Here is a 23234-nt window from a genome sequence, read left to right as displayed (position 1 = left end):
AGTGCTCTGTGCTCGATGGAAGGGAGCACAGTAGCCAGCTGTGTGTATTCTGCGTCCCGCTCGATTTCTGCCTTACGCGTTTCGTGGGTGTCAGCCCCACTTCATCAGAGACAAGATGATGGTTCTTTGATATGGCATGGTTTAAATACAGTCCCAATCAGACACAATTAATTACATTAGTGTGATGATTACTTCAAACGAAATGGGAAAAAATGAGCATACAATCTTATGTAAATAATAGAGGGTGAACGGAAAAATTTAAACTGTTTGTAAGCAAGAAGATCTAAGACATATAAAACATTAGATATTATCTGAGAGAGAAATCTGAACTAAAAATATATAGATTGTTAAATTGTTATATAGAATATATATAAGACATATGTTTACACATGAGAAAGAACACATTTAGTACATGGCTGTAAAACTATGATACCTTTAAGATATGCAAAAAATGAATTAAATACATATAGTCCATAAAGCACATACAATATAATATAATTCTAATGAATTATCACTTAATTGAGGAATATATGTCAAATCAGCAGTTGATTATGTGACAGAAGTAAATTCATGAACTTGTACAAAGGGAAATAAAGTGCATATGTGAATCAATTCCGAGTCCAGTCTTATAGGTGAACTGACATGAACAATGCATTTAGTTATGTACATAAATATGTGATATAGATAATAGTCAAAAAGGTCTAATGAGAACTAGTGGTAAAGAATATAATTAGATGTAAGTGTAATAAATGTGGGTTCAGCCATTATGTGGAAACTTAGGCTGCTGGTGAACATTAAGATAGGAATATAGATCTAGAGATAGAGAAATAATAGAAGCTGGTGATTAAAGTAAATATAAATATAAATATAAATATAAATATGCACAGGGAGAGTTAAGGTGCATATGTGAATAATTTGTAAGTTTGGCCGTTTGAATAGATCGGCATGAGCATAACATATAGTGTGATTTGGGATAATATAGAGTAATAGATAAGGAATAATAAATGTAGTAATATAGAATAATACGTGGTATTGAGAATGTAAAGGTGTATGATGACATCTAGTGATGTATATAAATAGGTGAAGTGCATATGCGAATAAATATAATGCATATGGGAATATTTATGGGTTCAGCCGTTATGTTGGACTATGCTTATTAATGAACTTGTAGGTTAGTGATACATAAAGTGCATAAGTGAATAGTTTTAGATAACATGTAACCTCAAACAATGATACGGAGGAGGAGAATAAAAAGTCTTCTTGTGAGGAGATGAAATTAAAATTAAAATTAAAATTAAAATTAAAATTAATAAAAATAAAAATAAAAATAAATAAAAATAAATAAAAATAAAAATAAAAATAAAAATAAAAATAAAAATAAAAATAAATATAAATATAAAAATAAAATAAAATAAAAATAAAAATAAAAATAAAAATAAAAATAAAATAAAAATAAAAATAAGGATAAAAATAAGAATAAGAATAAAAATAAAAATAAAAAATAGAAATACAGATAAAATTAAATGTGGAGAATAAACAGTTCTGGGGGATAAAAAAGTTCTGAAGGATAAAAAATTCTGAAGGATAAAATTCTTTGGAGAGAAGTTTTTCATAAAAATTCATAAAAAAGGACTTCAGGTCTCCAGACATAAGAAAGAAAAGACCAATAAGAGAAATAGAAGAAGATCTAGAACCACAGGAGGATCCAGTCCAACTAAAAAGGAGGAGATGAACATATTTAACCTATCCACCAGAGTCTTCAATCCAGATGAAATATCACTCCTAAAAAAAGGTTTAAAATTCGCTCCTACCTCGAAAAGTTCCAATTTCAATGCCTGTATTGATCTACATAAATTCGTACGGAAAATCACCATCAAGAAATTTTTTGCCGACAAAGACCCAATACAACCTAACACAGTGCAAGATTATATCCATACAGAATTACATCCTTCCTCTACTTTTTATCCACAATACATGAAAACTGACTCAATAAAAGTATTTGAGAAGATGGTGGAAAAAGATTTTAGAAGAGAGATCACCAATAAAATCAAAAAAGATAACTTGACGAAAAAAGAGAGGAACTCACTTAAACGACTTATGAAGCTGGAAGATACAACTTTCAAAGCGGCAGATAAAGGAGGGGGATTAGTCATCCTTAACACTGAAGATTATATGGCAGAGAATCTAAGACTGTTAGGAGATACCTCCACTTACTCCAAACTTGAACAGGATCCCACCCCACAATTCAAGGAAAGGCTGAGAGAGATACTAGATCAAGGAAAAGAGAGAGGGATCATTAATGACAGAGAATACCAATATTTACTCATCAAATTTCCCAAGATACCAATCTTCTACCACTTACCCAAGATACATAAGCGATTAACGAAACCTCCAGGAAGACCCATCATCTCCGGAATCGGCTCCCTCACATCTAATCTCTCTCAATACGTCGACCAGTTTTTACAGAATCTAGTGCCTCACCTCAAATCCTTTCTAAGGGATTCCACACAGATCTTAAATATTTTAGCAGATTTTAACTGGACACAAGATATGTTTTTAGTCACAGCAGATGTCACTTCACTGTATACAGTTATAGAACACCTACAAGGATGTGAGGCTACACAATACTCACTGGCAGTACACTCTGATCTAAAAAACGACCAAATTGATTTCCTGATTCAATGCATCGCCTTCATCCTCACCCATAATTATTTTTGGTGTAATGAACAATTTTACCTACAGATGGAGGGCACCGCCATGGGGACACGATTTGCGCCGAGCTACGCGAATCTATTCATGGGCAAGTGGGAGGAAGAATTTATATGGAACAACTGCCCCTTTGACGCAAATCTGTCCCTATGGCGGAGATACATAGACGATTGCTTCTTCATCTGGAAAGGAGATTTGGAATCCTTGGAACAATTCAAGAGTTATCTCAACACTAACCCATATCACCTGGAATTTACTTTTAATCACTCACAACAACAGATTGAGTTTTTAGACTTGAATGTATATATTGAAGACAGTGCAATACACACCAAGACCTTCAAGAAATCTGTGGACTGCAACAATTTTATTCCTTTTAACAGCCATCACAAACATACCTGGTTGAAAAATATCCCATACAACCAGTTTAGGAGAATTAGAAGGAACTGCTCCAAAATGGAACCCTGTAAAGAACAAATGGAGGAGATGGAACAGAGGTTTTTAACCAAAGGATATCCCACTACGCTACTGACGGATGCCAGAAAAAAAGCACTGACCATTCCAAGAGAAGACACCCTGAAGAGCAATAAGAAAACTACAGATATGCTCCAATTAAAACCTGCCTTCATAACCAAATTTAACCACCAATCTCGTACCATAGAAAGGATTTTACACAGACATTGGAATATACTCAGGAGCGACTCCACACTCACTGACATTCTAGACCCCAAACCTCGCATTATTTTTACAAAAGCACCTAACCTACAACTGATGTTAGCACCAACCCTTAAATCTTCCCACGTTGCTCAAGACAGAACTAGAACTAGAAGTTTTAAAAGATGTACCAAATGTATAGCATGCAAAAATAATCCCTCATCGGAATTAGAAACTACCAAATTCAAGTCTACACACAACTCAGAAGAATATAAGCTACACACCGATATGAGCTGTGACACAGTAGGGGTCATCTATCTTATTACCTGTCCTTGCTCCAAGCAATATGTAGGACGAACGAAGAGATCTTTAAAAACCAGAATATCAGAACACATACGGAATATCAAAAGGGGACTACAGACCCACAGTCTCTCCAAACACTATCAGGATTTCCATGGAGGGGATCCTACAACACTCAAATTCCTACCTATTGAAAAAGTGGATGTTCACTGGAGAGGTGGAAACATTGAAAGAAATCTAGATCAAACTGAAGCAAAGTGGATCTTTGATCTGGAGACCCTGGCTCCTAAAGGTCTAAACATAGACTTTGAACTCAACGCATTTTTATGAAAAACTTCTCTCCAAAGAATTTTATCCTTCAGAATTTTTTATCCTTCAGAACTTTTTTATCCCCCAGAACTGTTTATTCTCCACATTTAATTTTATCTGTATTTCTATTTTTTATTTTTATTTTTATTCTTATTCTTATTTTTATCCTTATTTTTATTTTTATTTTATTTTTATTTTTATTTTTATTTTTATTTTTATTTTTATTTTATTTTATTTTTATATTTATATTTATTTTTATTTTTATTTTTATTTTTATTTTTATTTTTATTTTTATTTTTATTTATTTTTATTTATTTTTATTTTTATTTTTATTAATTTTAATTTTAATTTTAATTTTAATTTTAATTTCATCTCCTCACAAGAAGACTTTTTATTCTCCTCCTCCGTATCATTGTTTGAGGTTACATGTTATCTAAAACTATTCACTTATGCACTTTATGTATCACTAACCTACAAGTTCATTAATAAGCATAGTCCAACATAACGGCTGAACCCATAAATATTCCCATATGCATTATATTTATTCGCATATGCACTTCACCTATTTATATACATCACTAGATGTCATCATACACCTTTACATTCTCAATACCACGTATTATTCTATATTACTACATTTATTATTCCTTATCTATTACTCTATATTATCCCAAATCACACTATATGTTATGCTCATGCCGATCTATTCAAACGGCCAAACTTACAAATTATTCACATATGCACCTTAACTCTCCCTGTGCATATTTATATTTATATTTATATTTATATTTACTTTAATCACCAGCTTCTATTATTTCTCTATCTCTAGATCTATATTCCTATCTTAATGTTCACCAGCAGCCTAAGTTTCCACATAATGGCTGAACCCACATTTATTACACTTACATCTAATTATATTCTTTACCACTAGTTCTCATTAGACCTTTTTGACTATTATCTATATCACATATTTATGTACATAACTAAATGCATTGTTCATGTCAGTTCACCTATAAGACTGGACTCGGAATTGATTCACATATGCACTTTATTTCCCTTTGTACAAGTTCATGAATTTACTTCTGTCACATAATCAACTGCTGATTTGACATATATTCCTCAATTAAGTGATAATTCATTAGAATTATATTATATTGTATGTGCTTTATGGACTATATGTATTTAATTCATTTTTTGCATATCTTAAAGGTATCATAGTTTTACAGCCATGTACTAAATGTGTTCTTTCTCATGTGTAAACATATGTCTTATATATATTCTATATAACAATTTAACAATCTATATATTTTTAGTTCAGATTTCTCTCTCAGATAATATCTAATGTTTTATATGTCTTAGATCTTCTTGCTTACAAACAGTTTAAATTTTTCCGTTCACCCTCTATTATTTACATAAGATTGTATGCTCATTTTTTCCCATTTCGTTTGAAGTAATCATCACACTAATGTAATTAATTGTGTCTGATTGGGACTGTATTTAAACCATGCCATATCAAAGAACCATCATCTTGTCTCTGATGAAGTGGGGCTGACACCCACGAAACGCGTAAGGCAGAAATCGAGCGGGACGCAGAATACACACAGCTGGCTACTGTGCTCCCTTCCATCGAGCACAGAGCACTCCGAGATCTGAGGACCGACCGACCGGCTTGCAGCGTGCATCACCCAGAGTGAGGTCTGGGACGCACGCCAACCTCACAAGCAGCCGGCAACAATTGATACATTTTTTACAACAGTGTATCCACAGCCATCCTGATCGGTCCTAAGGATTTTTTCCGAAATACCAACACAGAATTGCTGGTAATATTCTTGCAAATTATCCCCAACTGATATTTTTATATATTTTTATATTTTTCGATATCAATATATATTTTAAATTTCTCGTTGTCATTCTATACTGCATTTGTGGTTTGACATAGTTACAACTATTGTTATTATTTTTTCTCTAATAAATTTTATATTAATTTTAACCGATTGGATTCCGGTAATTAATTTTCCATATAGAATACAATCATCCATATATTTTGATATATTTTGAAGTTTTATCTTGATGAGCATACTGTTTCCGTCCTATACAGATTTAAAGGGATACACACTAGTTATATGTTTTAATATAAGCAATTGGTGTGTCATAACCCTATCCTGTCTTTTGACAGATTTAAAGGTATACACACTATATACATAGTAGTTGCCTGGTATTCACACTACATATCCATACTGGTGACTCAAGCCTTTCTAAGTGGAATTAGCTCCTGGGTTCACCCATATCATTGCACCTGTAATGATATAATTGTATTTCTATATGACCAAATACACTTATTCTCATACATGTCGTGGGACAGCCCGGTACCAATCCGCTACATATATATAATAAAAATTATATATATATTTAATCAATATCATTGTACGTGTATTTTGATATTAATATATATATATAATTATGTATATATTAATATTAAAATACATGTAGACAGTGTATGTATATTTATGTGTATATGTGTATATGTGTATATATATACTTAGATCATATATATAATAAATATATATATGATCTAAGTATATATAATCTTATTTTTACACTGTTTTAACTGATTTTATTTGAATTTCAGACAGCAGGGGGAGTACCTGTCATTACAGGCACTCCCCCTGCTGGCACTGCCTTGGACGGCTATGCCGTCCATGTGATCGCGGGGTCCTCGCAAGGACCTCGCGATCACATGGCCCTGGGGGGCCGAAGAGGACGGAGGGGGACTCCCTGGGCTCCCAGGTAAGTCCCCCATACCGCGATCGCTGGCGTGGGATCGCCAGCGACCGGGTAAGTACATAAGCGCAGGACGTTCTATTCCGCCCTGCGGATTTTAGAGCCATTTAAATAAGGACGGCATAGAACGTCCTGCGGTCTTAAGGGGTTAAGCCCATGGTTAGTAACCAGGGTAAGGACCCAAAATTAAATCACAATGCTATTCCTGTGGGTCCCCATTTGATGCAGTTATCTGTGCTTAAATAACTGCATCAATATTTTTTTCCCACTGCCTCAGTGCCTTTCTAACGGCTTTGGTGACGTCTATTCCCATTGTGAAGGGTTTCATTAAGTAATTTTGCTGAATTAATTTTATTATAAAATTACAATATAGAAGAATGGGTCTAACAGTGTCAAACCATGAGTAACTGGAAGCAGGGAAGCTAAATCCATGTCTACCAACTGTCCCTGGTTTAGTAAGACTAACCCAATTTTTGGATCCTGTCCCACAGTCCTGGGTTAATTCCTTGATGTCCTGTTTCTCAGGACACCAGGAAACCGCCCCCAATCCACATGCATTCATACCAGCTGACATGCACCTTTTGTGGATCAGCTTAGACAAAAGATGAAGGTTCCATAGGTTCCTAGGCAGACAACCAGTTTGCGTCCATTTCATTTCTCACATAATAATGACTAATAGGTCCAAGCAAGTACATGGTTCAAGGTCCTGTCTTAAAAACTTGGGCCCTAGGGAGCCGCCCAATATATAATCCTACTCTGGACGGACCTGTCATGTTTTTAGCAGACCTGCCTTTTGTTGCATCACTGGCATGGCCACTATGAGCTCACCCATCTGTATCCTGATTCCATACCTCACAATGTTGCGTGTCATGGAAATTTGTGCTCCCAATGGAATTTATCCCCATCTCCATTAATTCGTACCCAAAAATGATACACATACATGGTGCAGTATTCAAGTCATGACCCTTCTTATGATATTAAGGCTTATTATAGACAATATAAAAAATAAATACTGACACACTGTATACGTATCACACAGCCTTAATACTACTCACCTTTATAAGGCATTTGAGCCCTTGTTATCAAGAAGAACTTTCTACTCTTCTGAAGAGCTTTCTTCTGAATGTTGTATCCCAGTGTGTTGCAGCGATTTTTCCGGCAGTTCAGGCAAACACCTTTGATGAATGTATTGATGTCTTTACACCAGTAGCCCATGCTCTGCTTGTCATCATTTACAAGGGAATCAATGAACAGGTTGACTGACCTTTCATGGGCACATTTCACAGGTTCTTTAAACCCTAAGGTGGAGATAATGATATACAGGTTTTAACAATACACTTACTATTTCTATACACTTACTATTACATAGACTTCAGAGTCTTTTACTATACATATGTCTATGTGCAGGTATATGTAACCTACTCAATGTAATCTGCCATCTTCACTACCTTAAAGCGGCTCTGTCAATAACTCTTTGGGTTTCTCCTTGTTCAGCGGGGGCCACCATCTTTAGCGCTCTTAACCAAGATGAGAATCCATCCCAGAAGGCATTTTTAAAATGCTTGGTGGCTTGCGCATGAATTTAGGATTTATGATCCATGTTGATTACCAGCACGTTTTTTGGTTGGGTAAACTGGATAATCTATAAAAAGAAGCTTAAAGATGGCCGATCACATAAATCAACCGTAAGGGTACAAACATATGAATAAAACTGTTAGTTATTTATTCATATGTATGTATTAGAAAAAAAATACACAAAGAGGCCAAAATACATCTTTTACTTTGAATAATAAAATAATTATGGCTGTTTTCCTTTGAAAAAATAATACTGATTGTAGAATTTTATAATGTGATGTGAATGCTTCATTTGCTTGCTATGCTAGGTCAGTTTTACAGGGTTGAGTATTCAACTCATTACAAGTAAATAATAATGAAATTGTGCAGATTATAATAGCAATCAGCATACTTAATCCTGATATATCATTATGGACTATATCTACACAATCTAGACAAGCTTCCTAAACAAGCTTCACCAATGTCCCATCATGAGTCTTAATCTAAACCCATGTATCATTAAATTAAGTTGACACAATTATCATGAACATGGGAAATGTTTACATTGAAGAAGCTTGATATGTAATATGCAATCATTCGTGACAGTGTACATTGTTTGCGATGTATCTTACCATGGATCCCATACTCTGAGAGATGGTTGTATAAGTTCATAAAATGACAGCCTGGCTGAAATTCACCTCCATTGGGGTAAAAGTCAAAATGCCCGACAGCCTGTTTGATACCAACACTTAATCCCATGTGTAGCTGAGTGAAGGTGTGAATGGCATCAACAAAATCTGCATCATCTGGCGACAGCCGGTCAACAGAAGACACTCCCTCAAACAAAGGACCAGCTGGGTCAAGACCTACCATAGAAAACAGAAATGCAGGACTGTATAGTAAGTAAGCAATCATCCTTTGTAGTTAGAGCAGTTTGTATTCATCTGCTATCCGCAACAGTTCTGGAACAAACCAGAGTTAAAACGCTTAATATTATGCTGATGCCACTTAATCCCTATTAGTATTCTCACTACTACTGTGCTGGTGGACTGCCTACTACTGCACCAGCCTTTATCTGCTGCTTTTCACGTTCACATTGTTTATCAATTTATCTTAGAATAAGCATTTTCTTGGCCATTCTTGTAGCCCAGTTGACTCTGTTTCATTGTCTACTTTGGTGGTCTAGTTGACACTGCCACCTTGGCTACTGTAGCATTCCACTGACACTTCTTCTTTAGGTATATAAATGGCTAACACATATAGTCCTTCAGAACTAGACTTGACGACGCTACTTCCCAGGCAATACAAGAATTCTAGACAACACTTCCTTCTGGGTTATTCCTCCACCACATCTCTAGCTTTCAGTAACAACATTTGCAATATACAACGAGCATAGATTGGACTGATCTACTTACGCTTTTATTTTAATCAATAAAGCTATTTTATATTGAAAGGTTCACCGACTTTAGGAACAGTAAAATAATAGTGTGACTAATTATTACAAAGGAACAGACAGGCATGTACTAAATTAGGCTGAATTTTTTATATTGAGACAAAGCATAGCTGTAGGAGGCAGATTGCCAAAGAAGAAAAGTGATTAGAACATTGTTTGACTGGTAATGTTATATTTATGGAGATTAACTGTAGTTTCCATGTGATCATCTGGTTTGATGATTAATGAGGAAACTTTTGAAACGAGAGAAAAAAATGTAATCAATTAAATACTGCTCTCTAATTATTTTATGAAATGGACTGTAGGTATGTATTTTATCCTCACTCTATTATGGAGTAACTTGCATTTTTATTTTTTTGAACTTTAGTTTGAAGAATAAAGATTATGATATTCTGGCCCTATTGCTATAAAACACAATTTAGAAATATTTGGCCTAAATCTAAAGAATTCAATTGACTTATTCTAGCAGAGTGGCTGCGGTGGCTAATGGGTGTGGTAATTAAAGGACATTTGAAGTGAATAATGACCTACCGATATGTATTTGTTACTAAAATTAATTTTAGAAAACAGAAAAAAGATGAAGTTTCGGCCACGCAGGGCCTTCCTCAGCTGATATAATTACCTAAAACTGTGATATTTTGCTAAAGAATATTTTTTTCCAATATATTGTAATTGACAATTTTCTGCAAAATGGCATTTCTCTTCATTTGTTCTATCCTTTGAACGTTTTCTGTATGTATACATTTGTTACAAAAACCTGTTACAAAAACCTTATTGAACGGTGTGTCTTTAAATGCTATTTTCACCTGTCTGACTTATTTGCAGTAGTTGGTATGGTTCAGCACGAATCCTTTGTGTAAACGTATAGGTGGCCGCCATTTCAGGACTTTGCACGTGTTCGCGGCCATCTTACGTACGACCAGCGGTGTTTGCCAGCAATCGTCTGGAACTAAAAACGGAGACGCACCCAGGCGAACACCGCTGAGACCTCCAGGATAGCATAACTTCGTGCTGGACCTACCGAGCGGCCCACCGTTCGGTAGGACGATTACTCTTCGCAGGGGGAGTACAGCGACCCCCAGGATAACTATGGATGGCAATGGGTTCGGGGAGTTTCACCGTACGAACGGAGACCGACCGCAAGGCCTAAACGTGTGGAACCATTTTCGGCCAGGAAGTCTATGCGGTCGGTCAAAACTTTGAAAACCCATAACTCTCGAACCGTTCATCCGAACGGGTTGGTTTTCGGATATGTTGCTCCCCTGAACAAGATCTGTACAGCGGTGTAGGATTTAAAGGGGTACCCCCTGGTTTTGGGGTACATCCAGAACTTGGTTAAAAATATGTACTGCATAATTGGGTTAACTGTTTATCTGAGGGGAGGAGATGTGTGGGAGGTATCCAATATGTGATTGGTGATTTTATGCCTCCCCCTGGGAGTATCCTGTTTGTATGTGACCACAATAAAAAGCAGGCTGGTCCGCCCAGTCCTCAGTTCTTACTTGACCCTCAAATCGCAGCCTCGACTCGTTTTGTTGGGCAGAAAGGTATCCTAGCTATGCTATAGCTAGTGGGATTATTCTACACTTACAGGACTCATATGGAATATTATGGAAAGCAGCTCTCCCCTCTTCAGCAACTAGGAATCCAGACGACTAAGCGGTCCAGCTCTCAGCAAGCCTAAGAGTAACCGTAACATTTGGTGGCAGCGGTGGGATTATCCTGGATTTCCTAAGAAAGGTACGGAACGGATGGAGAGCACCTACACAAAATTGAAGCGTACCACCCTAAAAGATTTACTGGAAAGCAGAGGAGGGTACGCCAGCAACCGGCCAAGGAGAGAACTGATCGCAGAACTGACCGAACTGGATCAAAGCTTCACAATGGCGGAAACACCAACCACGAATGGTGACGAAAAGGCAAGGATTGTTCGGGAGAGGCTCTCCCTATACGGGCCAAACCCACCTATAGAACTAGTACAACAGTTGATGGCGGAGGCAGACGAGGATATACGAAAGGCCCAAGCCCACGCACTTGACCTAGTAAACGCACAACGCAATGCTGAAGCCCCGCAGGTAATCGTTCCTGTCGAAAACGCTGGGAAGCCCAAGATACCCTTTGCGGCATTTAGATCCTTCCTAGAGAGCGAGACAGGAATTGATGAATACTTGGCGGACTTCGAAAGGCAATGCGCCCTGCACCAGATTCCCATCAGAGAGTGGCCCACGATCCTGTCTGGGAAACTATCCGGGCGAGCCCTGGAAGCTTTTCGTACCTTGGGTGCTGAGGAAGTGACACAGTACGAGCGAGTTAAAGAGACCCTGCTAAGACGGTACGCTGTAACTCCAGACACGTATCGCCGGCAGTTTCGAGGCACGAAAAAGAAGCCGAACGATACCCATATGGAATGGGCGCACCGAATGCGGAGAGCGGCAAGTCACTGGATGAGCGGAAGTAAAGCTGTGACTGGTGAGGAAATTTTACAATTGTTTCTCTTAGAACATTTTTATAATGGCATGGAGCAGCAGGGGAAGGAGTGGCTGCGAGACAGGCGACCTTCCACCCTAGAAGAAGCAGCCAAATTAGCTGATGAACATTATGATTCACGTCTTCACGAGCCAACGAGCTACCGGGCTCCAGCACGGGTCGAGCCCAGAGAGGTTTACCGTGCACCTCCTCGTACGGAGTTCCGAGCCCCGGTACCCGCAGGGCCCACCCGACACTCAGGGTCACCCAATAACAACTCTGATCGTCCCAGACCAACTTGCCACCGATGCAAACAACCAGGGCATTTCATGGCTAACTGCCCTCTTAACACGCACCAGACACCCAGGAATTACAATTACCCCTCTGGGCCATACCGTTCTGCCCGCGCCCTCTGTGTTAACCAAGAGGCCTCGATGGAGGAATATTTGGGGCCGCTTCACGAGGCAGACCCTGTATATGCTGCTTCAGATAACCGCCAGCACCATCGGCAGAAGGTATGGCTCGAAGGGCGATCTACCGAGGGGTTGAGGGACACAGGGGCTACCATCACACTGGTGCAGAGTCATTTGGTGCCAGAACACAAGCGGTCAGGGCAGACCGTGGCCGTTAGAGTGGCGGGGGGGGATGTGTACAAAATTCCGACCGCTAAAGTGCATCTTGATTGGGGAGCGGGAAAGGGGGCTGTGAACGTGGGCATAATGGATAATTTACCTGCTGAAGTACTACTGGGCAACGATTTGGGCCCCATGACTTCTGCCTATGCTCCAGCGTACAACAACGAGGCGAACCCAGTGACTACCCGAGCACAAGCCCGGACGGACCGAGAACCCTCACCAGTGCGGGAGACCCAGGTAAGACCGACCCCGACTGTTCCTGACATGTTAGGCCCCATACCCTGGGACACCCCAGATACTTTCGAGACCGAGTCCAGGACTGACCCGACCTTACAAAAATACCGGGAACGAGCAGAGACCGGGGGGAGCGGGGCAGATAACGAAACTTTTCTATGGGAAAAAGGCAAACTATACCGCTTGACAGAGAAAAAGGGACAACGTAGGCGACAGCTGGTAGTGCCCCACAAATACCGTTGAGAAATCCTCAAGATAGGACACGACATCCCCTTGGCAGGTCACCTAGCTGTAACCCGTACGCTACACCGCATTACCCACACATTCTTTTGGCCAGGAGTACACGCTGATGTTAGGACCTATTGTAATACTTGCGATGTGTGTCAACGAGTAGGAAGGCGAGGCGATCACCCTAAAGCCCATCTAGTTAATATGCCCATCGTAGAGGAACCCTTTAGCAGGGTTGCTATTGACTTAGTAGGACCACTGGCCACCCCTAGTCCATCCGGTAAGCGCTACATCCTTACCCTAGTGGACTACGCTACCAGGTACCCCGAGGCTGTCGCCCTGTCCAACATCCAAGCGGATACGGTAGCGAATGCCCTGGTACAAGTGTTCTCCCGGGTAGGATTTCCAAAGGAAATCCTGTCTGACCGAGGCACCCAATTCACAGCCGAATTGACCCAACAACTCTGGCAGGTCTGCAAAATTAAATCCCTTCTGAGCTCCCCCTACCATCCCCAGACGAACGGACTTTGTGAGAGGTTCAACGGAACCCTCAAACAAATGCTCAAAACGTTCACTCAGGAATACCGAGATTGGGAACGCTTCCTGCCGCACCTCCTGTTTGCCTATCGGGAGGTGCCCCAGGAAACGACAGGGTTCTCTCCCTTTGAGTTGCTCTACGGAAGAAAGGTACGGGGCCCCCTAAACCTGATCCGGGAGCACTGGGAGGGAGAGACAGAAACTGACGGTGTCCCCATTGTGCCATACGTGCTGGAACTCAGAGACCGAATGGAGCAGCTAGCCAGATCCGTGCAGGCTAACCTCCAGTCGGCCCAGAGAAGACAGAAGGTATGGTACGATCGGGGGGCCCGAAGGAGAATCTTTACCATAGGACAAAAGGTGTTAGTACTTAAGCCGGTAAAGACAGACAAATTGCAAGCATCATGGCAGGGCCCCTACCAGATTGTAGAGAAACGGGGCGACACAACTTATGTCATAGCCAGTTGCCACGACAACAACCTTAGGAAGACGTTCCATGTAAACATGCTCAAAGAATACTTGGAGCGACCCGAGAACGTGACAGCCGTATGTTGTCCTCCCCAGGAAGACCCCGACAGTCTACCCATTCCCGACCTATTAGAAAAGAGTCCCCCCACAGGGATAGTAACCCAGGTTCAGATAGGAGACCGACTTAGCCCCACTGAAAGGGAGCAGCTCAATACACTCCTCCAGGCCAAACACCTCACCTTCTCCCAGAAGCCAGGGTACACTACCCTAACTACCCACCAGGTCGATACCCCCGGGCAAACACCCTTACGCCAGCCCCCGTATCGCATCCCCGAGGCAGTTAGAACAGGAATGAAGCAGGAGATAGATGAGATGCTCCAACTCGGGGTGATTGAGCCCTCCGATAGTCCCTGGGCCTCCCCGGTTGTCCTGGTGCCCAAGAAAGATGGGACAACCCGGTTCTGTGTAGATTACCGGAGGCTCAACGAAAAAACAGTGACGGACGCGTACCCTATGCCCAGGGTAGACGAGCTACTCGATCGTATAGCCAGGGGAAATTACCTGACCACTATCGACCTCTGCAAGGGTTACTGGCAGATTCCCCTGGCCCCGGAGGCTATCCCCAAGTCGGCATTCGTCACCCCATTCGGCTTATACCAGTTTAAGGTAATGCCGTTTGGGATGAAGAATGCCCCAGCTACATTCCAGCGCTTGGTGGATAGGCTCCTGGATGGCTTCCAGAGTTTTGCCTGTGCATACCTGGACGACATAGCGATTCACAGTGAGTCCTGGGAGGACCACTTAGCTCATGTAGGGATGGTTCTGGATCAGATCCGGGCTGCTGGCCTGACTCTGAAGCCAGAGAAATGTCACTTCGGGATGGCCGAGGTACAGTACCTGGGTCACCGGGTGGGGTGCGGAAAACAGCGACCAGAGCCAGCCAAGATAGAAGCTGTTGCCAATTGGCCCACCCCCATCACTAAAACCCAGGTTCTAGCCTTTCTGGGCACGGCAGGGTACTACAGACGATTTGTACCCGACTACAGCACACTTGCCAAACCCCTGACTGACTTGACCAAGAAGAACTTACCTCGACAGGTCCTGTGGTCTCCCCACTGTGAAAAGGCTTTCCAGGCCCTCAAAAACGCTTTGGTTAATGCTCCTGTCTTGGCGGCTCCAGCCCTTAATAAACGTTTTATCGTCCATACAGACGCTTCCATGTTCGGGCTGGGAGCCATCCTCAGCCAAGTAGGTGAAGATGGAGGGGAGCATCCAGTTGCCTACATCAGCCGGAAGCTCCTACCCCGCGAAGTCAGCTATGCAGCGGTCGAAAAGGAGTGTTTGGCCTTGGTGTGGGCATTAAAGAAATTGACTCCCTATTTATATGGACAAGAGTTCACTCTGGTCACCGACCATAACCCGTTGGTGTGGCTAAACCGGGTCTCTGGAGATAACGGCAGGTTATTACGTTGGAGTTTATCATTGCAACCCTTCAATTTTACCATTGCCTACCGACCCGGGAAACAGAATGGCAACGCGGACGGGTTGTCCCGACAAACGGACCTCAGCCCAGCATAACCAGCGGTCTGGACAGCCTTAGTCTGCCCCGAAAAGGGGTCAGACGGTGTCTGCCAGAGTGTTCCACAAAAAGGGAGCACTGTTACAAAAACCTGTTACAAAAACCTTATTGAACGGTGTGTCTTTAAATGCTATTTTCACCTGTCTGACTTATTTGCAGTAGTTGGTATGGTTCAGCACGAATCCTTTGTGTAAACGTATAGGTGGCCGCCATTTCAGGACTTTGCACGTGTTCGCGACCATCTTACGTACGACCAGCGGTGTTTGCCAGCAATCGTCTGGAACTAAAAACGGAGACGCACCCAGGCGAACACCGCTGAGACCTCCAGGATAGCATAACTTCGTGCTGGACCTACCGAGCGGCCCACCGTTCGGTAGGACGATTACTCTTCGCAGGGGGAGTACAGCGACCCCCAGGATAACTATGGATGGCAATGGGTTCGGGGAGTTTCACCGTACGAACGGAGACCGACCGCAAGGCCTAAACGTGTGGAACCATTTTCGGCCAGGAAGTCTATGCGGTCGGTCAAAACTTTGAAAACCCATAACTCTCGAACCGTTCATCCGAACGGGTTGGTTTTCGGATATGTTGCTCCCCTGAACAAGATCTGTACAGCGGTGTAGGATTTAAAGGGGTACCCCCTGGTTTTGGGGTACATCCAGAACTTGGTTAAAAATATGTACTGCATAATTGGGTTAACTGTTTATCTGAGGGGAGGAGATGTGTGGGAGGTATCCAATATGTGATTGGTGATTTTATGCCTCCCCCTGGGAGTATCCTGTTTGTATGTGACCAAAATAAAAAGCAGGCTGGTCCGCCCAGTCCTCAGTTCTTACTTGACCCTCAAATCGCAGCCTCGACTCGTTTTGTTGGGCAGAAAGGTATCCTAGCTATGCTATAGCTAGTGGGATTATTCTACACTTACAGGACTCATATGGAATATTATGGAAAGCAGCTCTCCCCTCTTCAGCAACTAGGAATCCAGACGACTAAGCGGTCCAGCTCTCAGCAAGCCTAAGAGTAACCGTAACAACATTATTTGTTGACAAGCAAATATTCAGAGTTTTCATAAAATCTACCACAACAAGGAAAACGTGTTTGTTCTCACTTTAACCCCTTAAGGACAGATGACGGATATATTCCGTCATGATTCCCTTTTATTCCAGAAGTTGTGTCCTTAAGGGGTTTAAAGAACTGGTGGATTTTGGCTCAGAATATGTACTCCGAATGCTTTTATTGTAGAACAGATTTTGTTTAATTAAAAAAAACAAAAAACACTATTCTTCCATTCAGTCCATCATTCCTATCTTAATATCCCTTTATTTTAAAAGCTGGACATCTTTGGCATGCTACAGTACCACAGGACACCACATGAATTAAAATTACAGACTGGATGGAAAATTTATTTCTAAATATAAATTGTTATCCTGTGATTTTTTTTTAGATCTAGAGAGGTTTGGTAGACCTTATGTTATTATTAGAATTTCACTTGTGAGTGGTTTGTTAAATTCTTTGATTTCTAATTCTAACTTCCTTCTGTATAACTATATTCTGTTATAATATGTTTTTTCAACTTTCAACTTTAGATTGAGATGTATAGTTGTAATCAAAATTATTCAACCCTCATTGAAAATCAGGTTTATTTTCAAAATGTACAGACTTTCAGACCAATCAAACAAAAGCGATTGATATAGCTCAACACAGTGGATGCTTCAAGTGGTCAATACAGGTTGTGAAAAACCCTCCAGTGACTGCAAAAGACCTGTAGCAAGACTTGGTGGCAATAGGAACAAGGGTTTCAGTGAGCAGACTAAGGTGCATACTAAACGCAGAAGGTTTCTGTAACGGATCTCCTATACTCCGATTGAGTATTGTGACGAAACCAATCTCGCCACATTGTATTGGAGGAGCCTGGTTGCCCGCCTGCTGCCTCTGGACTATGAACCGGCAGCTAAAGTGTTAATTTTACTGTGCAGAAAGGTTTATTTTTCCCTTTCTGCACAGCCCTTCTATCTACCGAACAATCAGCTTCTTTTCAGCCTCCCCAGAGCCGTGGGAAGCCGGCCGGCGTTGTTAAGGGGCCACCCAGAAGCTGGCGTGTGCTTCCTATTGACCTCCCTGAAGCCGCGGTTAACCGCGGCTTAACAAGCGTGTGCCGGCAATTGACCACCCAGTAGCTGCGGTTAACCGCAGCTTAATTGATTGTTACTGGGTGGTCGCGTTTACACCTAGCCGCCACACGATGGCGGTGTTATGGAGCTCCCCGGGCAGCCAGCGCTTGTCTGCCCGGCTTTCCTGCACTATAAGCGGACACTTTTGTGTGCAGGCACCGCTGAGCCTCCAGCCCCCTGGTTCTTATTCGGGACTTTGAATTTCTATCACAATCTATGTGAACTGTAGTAACCCAGATAGCCTGCCATGGAGCCTGTTCGTATAATTAAAGACTTTGGCTCCATGGCAATTAAAATGTATTTGTGTGATCTGGGTGCCATTCACCTAATAATGTGCACCCAGACCTGAGCTATCTGGGGATATGTAACATGTCTATGTTTTGTGTATAAAATGTGTCTGTATGTATTTTAAAGTGATAGTCTGTTTCTGTGTCACCATGTGCATAATGGAGTCTGGCCTTTGTCCTGGGAGATAATTGAATTACTTCATTAATTATCTCCAGGGCAGAGAGGAGGAAACCAAGATGCATGGTGGGAAGGTATTGTGGCTGTATGTAATAATCTGATACATGTCTGTCTGCTGTTTCAGTCTTCCATCTGGTCCCCTAGGGGAGTGTCCACCAGGTGGGAGACCTGCATAAATACAGGGGCAGGTAGCCCTGAATAAACAGACCACTGCTTGACCTTCAACACGGAGCCTTGTCTCGTTCTTGGGGGGATTCACTGTATGCTGCTGGAAGATTGATTGCTAGGAGTGTAAGCTGATGTCTGCTTTTCCTGTTCGTCTGCTAGCAGCTATTCGTGAGGTTCCAGTTTGGAGTGCTCTCTTATTCCCTGGTATGCAGTTCGGGAGTTTGATGTATTCACCTATATCCGAATTCGTGAGTTTTGGTGCTTTTACAGTAGCTGTGCCTTTTTGTGAAAAGGGGATTATCGCCTAAACTGATTTTTCCCCTTTTATGCTGAAACGGTCCGTAACAAGTATATCCGCTGTAGTTCTCCCAAATCCCAAGTGAAGCAGTGATTATAGCTCCCAATTCCCTAAACATCAGCCTAGACTTGATGAAGGGTAGAACAAATGTGTTTAATCATGGCCAAATGGCCCACTTTTATACAAAACAAAGATGCAGTAAAACACGCCCAGAACACTCCCACAAAATGTCCACAAATTCCTGTGTCAGAGTGACTCTGCATACAAAATACATAAGAAATACATACAAAATAAATAGGAACCCCCACAAATTATATATTGTTAACCCCTTAAAGACCAAACATCTGGAATAAAAGGGAATCATGACATGTCACACATGTTACGTGTCCTTAAGGGGTTAAATAGCCCTGATCTGAGCGCCCAAGTTCTCCAAATAGCACTCAGATCCATGCAGTGTAGGGGAAACGCCACCATGTGGAAGTTCTGACCGTCTGCACACATGATCCTATGCCCAAAACAGTTCCAGGGCTTTTGGTGCTTTTGCCGATCAACTTTCGAGAGCTACTGCGGCCGGAATATGGGGTGCTTCGGCTGGCTCCTATGTAGCGCTTGTTTCGCTTAGTCTCAGACACCTTCCTTCCAAAAAGTACTCTCCTGGCGGATTTCAAAGTGGTTTAAAACCGCAAACCAAGTTGTCCAGGAACCGCACGGTCACCTTCTGCCGAAAACAGTTCCATAACATTCGCGGCTAAGTCCCGCTGAGGTGACCGGGAACCCACAAAGTCCTCGTGCCGAAATTAGTTCTATAGCTGTCGCAGTTAAGTACCGCTGGGACTATTTGTGGGTTTGGTTCAGGCGAACAGCTGCCAGAGAGCCATCTTTCGGTTCCATTCACATGAAGGGACAGTGCCGAACAAGGGGCACCCAGGGAAAACTACTAATGGCGTTTGGGGAGATTTAACTTCCGAACAGAGTCTTTGTATATGGCCCATAGTCGGTGGGCAGGAGGCCAGCTTCTACACTCCTCCATGAATTTGTGGCAAACGTCCAGGGCAAGGAGCATTTCTCACAGTTTCCATGCCAGAACTCCAAGATGTTCACCACTACTGACCCAAGAAAAGTCTGCTCCAATAAACTCAAAATCATATAAATAGACCACAAAAATATTTGACATACTATTATGTGGAGGGATAAAACAAAACTGGAACTTTTTGGCACAATGGATCAGCAGTATGTCTGGAGGAAGAAGAATGAAGCATTAGCTGGAAAGGACACTCTGCATACAGTTAAGCATGATGGTGGCTTGTTGATGCTCTGGGGCTGCTTTGCGTTCTCTGGCACTGGAAAGATGGATTCATTGAAGTATCAGGAAATACTAAGAGAAATGCCGTCTGTTAGGAATCTGAAGCTTGGGCATCGTTGGACCTTCCAACAAGACAATGATCCAAGCATACCTCAAATTCCTCAAAATCTATGACACTGCGATTTAGAGGGAAATACCCGTGGACACTCGACACTCTGATGCTTGACCCTAACCTACCATCTACCAGGAACCAAGCTGAGCGACGTATCGACAGGCGGGGATCATACTGCCCAGATACATAAATCTGAGGCTGAACATAAGCTCCAGAATTTTTTTATTTTTTATTTTACCTCATAACCAATAGAAAAAACTAAACTATATTCTGTTTTCTGTCCTCATATTTTCCATACTGACTCATCACCATATGAGTTTGAGGACACCCAGAAGGCGCTGCTTCCTTGTACCCTTTTCTGACCTATACCTAGTTACTGCCAGATAGAAGAGACTCTGGTTTGAGAAGTACCAGCTGCCATACCCGGATCTAACAAGCACTAGGAACCTCACCATCGCACGTATACCTCAAATTCCACCAAGGATTGGTTGCAGAAGAAGGCCTGGAAAATTTTACAGTGGCCATCACAGTCACCTGACTAGAACCCCATAGAAAATCTCTGGTGGGATTTGATTAAAGCGTTTGCAAAACGCAAACCCAAGTATATTACTGGACTGGAGGCCATTGCTCATGAGCAATGGGCTAAGATTCCTCAGGAATGCTACCAGAAGCTGGTGTCTGACTATGCATCTCGTTTGCAGCAGGTCATAACAGCAAAGGGTGCTCTATTAAGCTTGCCATGAAATGCTTGGATGCCCTAGCCAGTTCAGGATTTCAAGTGTTCCAGGTCAAGCACACCTGGTGCAACTAATAAAGTCTTTGATTAGTTGCATCAGGTGTGCTTGAGACAACACCTGTTTTGCATATTTGTGCTGTTGTGAGGGATTCTATCCAGGGGGTTGAATAATTTTGAGACTGGAGAAGTCATTATAAGTTGCATTTTAAGTTGAATTTGGGGAAACCACTTGAAGCATTTGTTGTATTGAGCTATTTCAATTGCTTTTGTTTGATTTGTTCATTGCAAACTGCTGAAAGTCTGTACATTTTGACAATGAATCTGATTTTAATGGAGTTTAAATAATTTTGATTACAACTGTAGCTTTGGATGAGAACCTGGCATGTTCAGACTTCCTATATGAATGTAAGTCTTTACTGGGAAATTGACTATACCACAAATAATATCCAGCTATCATAGGTATCACTCCAATATAATACAGGTGTAATTTGAGAGTTCCCTCCTTAATGCATGCTGTATCAGATAAATTGTGTTGGCTGTCAGACTTAGCAGGTCTGCTTTAGCATCCCATCTGAACAGGCTTTTCGTCTCGGTGAGTGCATAGAGCAGGGATATGCAACCTTCAGTTTCACCTTGTAGACTACATCTCCCATGATGCTTTTACGGCCATAATACTGGTGAAGCCTGGCCGGCCATCTTTTCTAATACAGGCCCCTCTTAAGTTTTATATGCCATCTAAGGGATTTGGAAATATTAACAAATTCATGCTAAAACAAAACGACTTGGTAGAACAATTATTTAAACATGGTTATCCTTCTGTTTGAGCATATAAATATAATTTCTACAGTCTGTGAGCACACTATTTAATTTATTAGCTATTTTCCACTGTGAATTAATGCAGTCTTGAAATAGTGCTTGTAACTGCTGGCACTATTAAAAATGAGTATTTAAGGGTGGGATGTGGGAATTTACACAATGCTCTAAGAGGAAATTTCGAAGATACAAATCAGAGCGAGAAACTTGATGTTTTGTTTTGAGGAATGCTTATGAATAATTTGTTGTTACCTGTAATTCTCGCAATCTTGTTTGGGCCAGTAATATAACTGCCTGCAAACCCTGCAACATGAGCTCCGAGGCTGTACCCGATCAAATGAACGTTACTTCTTTGAAAGTGAACGGTTGACTGCAATACAAAATACACGGGATGTTTAATTATGACCTATTATAATCTGTAATGTACACTCTGTGATACATTTGTAGCTGTGTATAAAACGGTTACTACTATAAAACATAACATAAAATGTGTAACGACAGAGAAAAATATGTGAGTTACATTTAGACACCATTCTTTAAGAGAGAGATCTAGAAAACGAGCTGAAATTATACCTTTTTTAATTATAAATTTTAATTGAAGAGTTTATACAGATAAGTACACTGAAATTAGACAATGTCGTTCCGATAAAGTACGGATAACCAAATGAGGGCCGGTAGGGTCCACAGAATAATTACAATAGTGTATGTTCAAGCGATAGTAAGAAACATAAATAAGATAGATACATTATACAGAACTTGTAGTTGGATCGTAATCAAAGTGTTGTACAAAAACATTCGCCCACAATTGAACCCGTGGGGGAGTGTCCTGTGGGTTTTGTGAGAGTACCTCAAGTTTTCAACGTTGATATAAGATTACTAAGCAAGTTTTAAGGTGTGACCTTGAAAAAAATAAAGTGGCATATGCTGAGGTACCGGCTGGCAGTATTGACAGCTGGGCTCCCAAGCATGGCATACATTAGAGCGATTATAGCAACATGGGTGATTTAAAATAATTCCAGTCAATTTTAACTTTAGTAATTCATTCCAAGAGGGTTAAAAGCAGGTCATTATGTGCTTCCTTTCATAAAATATGGGAACTACGCATATCATAGAATTAAATTAAGCACAGGCAATTATTTAAAATATCATGATAAGCAAATGTAAACTAAAAAGGTAAAAAGAACACAATCATTCACAAATCTAAATGATAAAAAAAAAAAATCTTCCACACCCACTTCTATTTACACATAGCCTTTTAATCATA

The 23234-nt window shown here is 41.1% G+C and overlaps 1 protein-coding gene across 1 annotated transcript in view; it reads right to left on the bottom strand.

Annotated features, from left to right (window-relative positions):
• The window catches only part of LIPC (lipase C, hepatic type), a 170312-nt gene that overhangs the window by 18894 nt on the left and 128184 nt on the right, over positions 1-23234 (bottom strand). The window contains exons 5-7 of the mRNA XM_063449119.1: positions 22223-22340; positions 8937-9170; positions 7806-8048 (exon numbers count right to left, since the gene is read on the bottom strand). Coding sequence (XP_063305189.1) covers positions 7806-8048; positions 8937-9170; positions 22223-22340 — 595 coding nt within the window. The remainder of the gene's footprint in view (positions 1-7805; positions 8049-8936; positions 9171-22222; positions 22341-23234) is intronic.

The sequence above is a fragment of the Pelobates fuscus genome, chromosome 3, assembly GCF_036172605.1.
Source record: "Pelobates fuscus isolate aPelFus1 chromosome 3, aPelFus1.pri, whole genome shotgun sequence".
Classification (NCBI taxonomy): Eukaryota; Metazoa; Chordata; class Amphibia; order Anura; family Pelobatidae; genus Pelobates; species Pelobates fuscus.
This window is presented reverse-complemented; position numbering and strand designations above follow the sequence as displayed.